Source organism: Dryobates pubescens, chromosome 11 (genome assembly GCF_014839835.1).
Source record: "Dryobates pubescens isolate bDryPub1 chromosome 11, bDryPub1.pri, whole genome shotgun sequence".
NCBI lineage: Eukaryota > Metazoa > Chordata > Aves > Piciformes > Picidae > Dryobates > Dryobates pubescens.
Window position 1 is genome coordinate 28,177,395 of NC_071622.1, and position 6,557 is coordinate 28,183,951.

General features: G+C 46.3%; 1 protein-coding gene across 1 annotated transcript in view; it reads right to left on the bottom strand.

Moving 5' to 3' along the window:
* Nucleotides 1–4,408, bottom strand: part of LEPR (leptin receptor) — a 36,078-nt gene extending 31,670 nt beyond the window's left edge. The window contains exons 1-2 of the mRNA XM_054165242.1: nucleotides 4,354–4,408; nucleotides 44–352 (exon numbers count right to left, since the gene is read on the bottom strand). Coding sequence (XP_054021217.1) covers nucleotides 44–352; nucleotides 4,354–4,393 — 349 coding nt within the window. The 5' untranslated portion in view covers nucleotides 4,394–4,408. The remainder of the gene's footprint in view (nucleotides 1–43; nucleotides 353–4,353) is intronic.
* Between the last annotated feature and the right edge of the window lie 2,149 nt (nucleotides 4,409–6,557).

The following is a 6,557-nucleotide window of genomic DNA, read 5'->3' on the forward strand; positions in this document are numbered from 1 at the left end:
GGAAGAAGTAGTGACTAATTATGTCTTCAAATGCAAAACTTACCCATTTCCTGAGAAGCAGAGACACTTATTTCAGAAGGGATAAACCTCCTTGCCTGCATGCTTGCTCTGTACAAAGAACAATCGATGTTGCTGTCACTCCAAAGGCAACACAGAAACCTTTCTTCATTCATCAGCAAGGGAAGCTTAGTTGTGGATGTTCCATGCTCTCTCCTCAAACCAGACCAGCTCTGGACAACTCCAGCAGAGAAAGGACTCAGAAATGTCTCATTCAGCAGCATAAAGGGCAACGTGAAGTCCCAGGATGGAATCTGATGGATCATACAATGGGCAACTGCCACTGGAAGGAAGTCTGCAAGTATAAAGGCAAACTGATTTGAGACAGAATGAAAAAGTTCATCTGACTTGACAGTGAAAAGGAGTGGTTGATGTTATGCGGAAACACATCCATGGCAGAAAATCAGGCTGCTTCCAGGGGCTGTTCTCTCAGATGCAGACAAAATAAATACAAACATCCCCTCCGAGTGGGTGTCACAAGTGACAGATGCTGCAGTGGGCACAGAGGGTGCCTGACCCGTGGGGTGGCAGGACACCCTTGCCTTCCTGCACCCCAGTGTGCGGCACAAGCAGTGGCAGTGCCCTTGGCATGGCCAGGAGCAAGTCCAAGGCAGAGCCCTTCTGCAGCCCAGCCCTTGGCAGTGTCTCTCCCCATCACATTCTCACTGCTAGCAGCAGCCCCTGGCTGTGCAAAGCTGCCCTGAACTGCAGAAAGTGCCTCACTGAGCAGTAATTGAGCTCAGCAGCCAGAACTCTGAGCAGAATTAGTTCTGTTCTAGCTCAAACCAGGACATTCCTACATCTCATTTCCCAGAGAGTGCCCTGAGGTGACACAGTCACACCCAGCCACATATTCCTGTAATACTATTTTCTGGTGTTTGTTACCATGAGACATGGGATCAAAGAATTGTTTGGATTGGAAAAGACCTCTAAGATCATTGAGTTCAACCACTGACCCAATACCACCATGGCCATTAAACCATGTCCCTAAGTGCCGTGTCCACACATTTCTTCTATACCTCCCTGGGCAGGCTATTCCAATGCCTGACCACTCTTTCAGGAGAGCCATTTTTCCTAATCTCCAACCCAAACATCCCCTGGCACAATTTCAGGTCATTTCCTCTTGTTCTGTCACCTGACACTAGTGAAAAGAGACCAACCTGCACCTCACTCCAACATCCTTGTAGGGAGTTTTAGAGAGCAATGAGGTCCCTCCTCAGTCTCCATTTCTCCAGGGTGAACAACCCCAGTTGCCTCAGCTGCTCTCCTCCAGACCCTTCACCAGCTTCTTTGACCTTCTCTGGACATACCCCAGCCTCTCAATGTCTTTCTTGTAGCAAGGGACCCAAATCACAAAACAGGATTGTTTTTTTCTACAGCGATGGAGCTGTGTTATATGAACCTGGATTGCAAGTGTCCCAACACCACAAGGGTAGATGACTCATACCTTGTAGGAGAAGGATGGGTTTGGATAGCTTTGGAAGGCTATGGGGAAGATTTGCCTTTGTTCGAATTGGAGAAGGCTATGTTTAGTCTGTGACTCAGAAAAGAATGTGAACATCTTGAAACTGAGAGAGAGAAACTAGGCAGAATTTGGTTGGATGTGTTAAAATATTGTTTTGTTATTTTGACCTATTGTATGCCTTAATTACATGCATGCCAGTAGAAAATAACTAAGAAAGATGTGACACCTGTGCCTTCTATATAGTCTTGTGATAGACTATATAACTTTGCTGTATAACGTAATAAACATCTCCACCTGCTTACACCTTGTCCTGGAGGCTTTGCTCAGGGTGAATAGAACACCTATATTACAACAATACCTGTAGAGTGTCTGAACTTAGGTTTAGGGTTCATTTTATCTTTAATTAATATAAGCTGGTTTACCTCAAAGAGATGCTTCCCCAACACTCTTGGTCTTGACCCATTACAAGAGCTTGAGAAAACAAGAACTTAGGTCTAGTGACTTTGGGGAAGAATGGCATAGAATCATTGAATGGTTTGGGTTGGAATGGACCTTTAAAGGTCATCCAATGCAGCCTTCCTGCAGTGAGCAGGGACATCTGCAACTAGACCAGGCTACCTTAGGAGCAGACAGTGTCATTACAGAGTGTGTTTGAGGGCTTCATTTTCTCTTGATGCAGATTTTGTGTTGCCAGACCCCTGATGGGTTCTGCTCTTTCCTCCCTGCTCATTTCCCAGAGTTTGTGCTTCTGTAAATATCAGCTTCATTAGAGCCTCCTGGCTGCATGCAGAGGAGTCAGTTGACTGAATGGGCTTTTAGTCCATAATTCATGATTTAAAAAGGACAATGAGTAGGTGACATGATTGCCTATGAAGCAGAGCAGATAAATAACATACTGCTCAAATTACAGAGTCGGCTAGGGCGTGGGAAGAGACTCCTACCACTTCCCAATAATGCCTATCCCCCCACATATCCCACCACAGAATCTCAGAAATGTTTTGGTTGAAAAAGACCTCCAAGATCATTGAGGCCAACCTTTAACCCAGCACTACCAGGTCACCACTAAACCACGTCTCTCAGCACCACATCTCCACAGCTCTGAAGCCCCTCCAGGGATGGGGGGACTCTGCCACTGCCCTGGGCAGCCTTGACAATCCTTTTGCAGGAAAAAAAATGGTACCTTGTGTCCAACCTAACCCTCCTCTGGCACAACTTGAGGCCATTTCCTCTTGTCCAATCACTTATTCCTTGAGATATCAACCTTGGTGTCTTTATGGCAAGCCAAGGAGGTTCACCATTTGCATATTTTACTCTAAGCAAGGCCATGACCTGACAATATAAGCAAACTGGTGGAAGCACCCAAGGATATACCAAGATCTCTTCACCTACTATCATTTCATAGGTATCAGAAATCCATGTAATTAAAGAATTTACAATTCCATAACCTAAGTTAGAGTGGCACCTCTAAGCCCACACCCAGGAGTGATGAACTGCACAAATCCAATAATCCAGAGTAAAGCCACCCACAGCTTTGAAAGCAAGCCTAGAATTAAATACCAGGGGATTGTACCCTTGTACCCACTGGCCACCCTATCCACATCACCAGTATAAGGAATGCTTTTTAGAGTTTATCCAAACCCATTAAAACTTCGGCTCAACTCTCAAATTCAAGGTCTAGAACTCTCAGGTAAGATATTTAAATCAGATCCCAGAGAGATGTCAGGTGTCAAATCAACTGTCTACATTTAGCCTATAGCTGGGGCTCAAATATAGCAGCTACATCACCCACCCTTCCCAGAAGAGAAAGGGGAATTGGGAAAAGGAGACAAGAGCCACAGGATGAAATCATAGAATGGCTCAGGTTGGAAGGGACATCTGCTCCAACCTCTCCACCAAGGGCAGAAACATCTCTCAACTACACTAGTTTGCTCAAGGACTCATCCAACCTGGTCCTAGGGAGGGCAGGGAGGGAGCATCCACAACTTCCCTGGGTAACCTGTTTCAGAGTCCCAACACCCCTGTACTGAAGAACTTCTTCCTAAGATCCAGTCTAAACCTCCTCTCCCGCAGCCTCAAACCATTCCCCCTCGTCCTGTCACTTGGACACCCTTACGAAATGTCCCTCTCCAGCCTTCCTGTAGGCTCCCTTCAGGTAGTGGAAGGCAGCTATGAGGTCCCCCAGGAGTCTTCTCTAGGCTGAAAAACCCCAGCTCCCTCGGCCTGTGCTCATAGCAGAGGTGTGACCAGCCCTCCTCCGGACTCACTCCAACAGTTCTATGTCCTTATGATGGGGACAGCAGAACTGTATGCAGCATGCAAGGAATGAAAACGGATTTTGTGAAACAGACAAATTACTACCAAAGGCAACACAAGAGATACAAAGTTACAGTCAGTCTAGCAAAAATGCAGCAGTCATAGCACCCAGGAAGGCAGTCCTCAAGAGTAAGAGGGGGAAGAGGAGCAAGATGAGCTGGAGCAAGGAGTCCCAGATTGAGCAAGAACTTCTCCTCAGCTAATCTCCACCTTTATATCGAGTGTGATGCTGATGGTCTGAGATACACCTGAAGCCAACTCAAGTCACCTGTCCTGGCTGGCTCCAACCTGCTAATGTCCTGCAGCCCATGGCTGGTCTGGGACTAAGTCCCAGCAGAACCAGACACAACTCTGAGAGTGTCACCCTTTCATGTCAGCATCAGGTCCTTTGTTCTAGATGCATGTTGTGCTAAGGTGCTAATGCAGTAGCATGGCTTGACACACCCCTGTAAAGCAGAAATGGTGATGACCTTTCATTCAGCATCATTTCCAACAAACTTATGTCTGTAGTAACTTACCCAAGAGCACAAACATGGTCAGAATGATTTGCCCACACATCTTGGTTTGCAGAGATGATCTGAAAAATGCAAAGAAGATTATTGAGAGATGAGCAGTTTCAGCCTGTGATTTCATTAGGGTTTCATTTTGGTGCACTTCAGTTGGTTTGATATCCACATCTTCATGAACAAAACCAGAAGGTCATTTGAGAAAGAAAACATTGCTTAGAATAGCAATGAAATACCAATCCAGCTCTTCCTTCATCAGCAGAGCTGTACAGTAAACTTCAGAAGGAGCTTCTTTACTGTGAGGGTGCTGGAGCCTTGGAGCAGGCTTCCCAAAGACGTTGTGGAGTCTCCTTGACTGAAGAGATTCCAAACCCAGTTGGCCATTGTGATCTTGGACAAGCTGCTGTGGGTGCCCCTCACCATGCTTGGGATTTGGTGATTCTCTGATAGCATCTCATTTTCCCAGGCTTTTGTTGATCAGTATTCACCTTCTGGGTTTGGTCATGCACCAGGCACTACAAATCCAACCAAAAAGCCCAAGAGATGGGCAATTTCCAACATGCAACAAAAGCACTCAGCACCCATTCAAACGGTAAAGACCTTACTAAACCTCACCATAATACTGCAATACTGTTCTTTCATTTCAGGTACTTTGTGCTGGTTGTGTTGTGTAGAAGGTTGGACTTGAAGATCTTAGAGGTCTTTTCCAACCTTAATGATTCTATGATTTTCAACCTGTGCAGATTACTGTGGTGGGACAGTCTCCATCCTGGCTATGCAGCAGTTGGCTCTGCAGCCTGGAAGGAAAGTGTGTGTGGACATGGAGGACCAGAAGGAGAGAAAAAGGTTGATTCCTTCCTGGGTTTTACTACTCTTGTCATTGCACACTGAACACATCCCAGGGCAGCCCTCTCAGGCTGGAGGGTCAGCCCCAGTGAGGAACTGGTGGCTGCTAATAAAACCAGTAAATTGGGTTACAATAAGGCAATCCACCCTCTGCTTACAGCTATGCCTGCTCTCCCTTTTGCCCTCACCAGCCTTCCAGATGACCATCCAGTGACCCTGACATGATTTAAGCCTTGACCACGGCTTTAAGCAGAGGTGATTCAAAGCTGCGTGCCTGAAGCAGCATCAAATTGAACCACAGAATCATAGAATCGTAGAATGGTCTGGGTTGGAAGGGACCTTAAAGATCAACTGACCAGTCAAGTGACAATATTTCAGTATCCTTGTCTCCATGCAAGCTCTCTCACAAGGAAAACCATCTCAAACTGAGCTGGAGCCAAGCCATTTCTTCAGCACAGATCATCTCATTTTGCTCTGTGAGATGAATCAGACCCATCCACTTTTCTCCCCATTCACCCATGTTAGAATCACACTCTGTTTAAGCTACACTTTGAGCAATTAAAGAGGAAAGCTCCAAATTTCAAAGGCAGTGCTTCACAACCCCTACTTGAGAGGAAAATGTGGCTCTCAGCACAGCTGTTAGGATGCCAGCCTCACCTGTACCTCTTCCATTAGTCTGTTGCCTAATAGGTGAGCTATGAAGGCCACAAGAATTATCTAGCTGCAACCCCCCATTAAGTAATTTCACAAAGATCCAGGCAAGGATTATTTCCAAAAGGCCATGATCTAGTTTTGTCCTAAGTTTCTGAAGGGAAAAAAACCCTTTTAAACTAATTTACCTGACGTAAGTGCATGCTATTCATCCATCATCCCAGCACCCAAATGAAGCCAGGTTAACCATGCCCCAGATGGACCCAGTCTTGCACATTTCTTCTTTCTCTGTGAAGAGGAAAGTCCTGCTAAGGGTGGAACACATCCCTCATACATCAGGGACCTGCTCAGTGACTTCCTTGGGGGCACTTTAGTACCCTTTGGTAGTTCCTCCAGTTGCTACCTGCAGACAGCAGTGGAGTTGGTGGAAGTGTCACCACCTCTCCCTTGTGCAGAAAGGCCTTCTGCAGAAAGAGTCAGGAGCTTGAATCACCTTCTGATCATAAATGAGTTTCTTGCGTAGGAAATGCTTTGAAAATGGAATAGCAGCTGTTGGATGTTGCCAATTATTTATGAGCCTGATGGTAACAGTGTCTTGGCCAGGGTATGGCCCCTCCCTGGCTCTCCTGGTGGATGAGCAGGTGGTGGAAAAATGGGGTTTAGAAGGAGTGACCAGCATTGGTGGTTCTGAATCACCCAGTCCCACGCTGTGGAAGGGA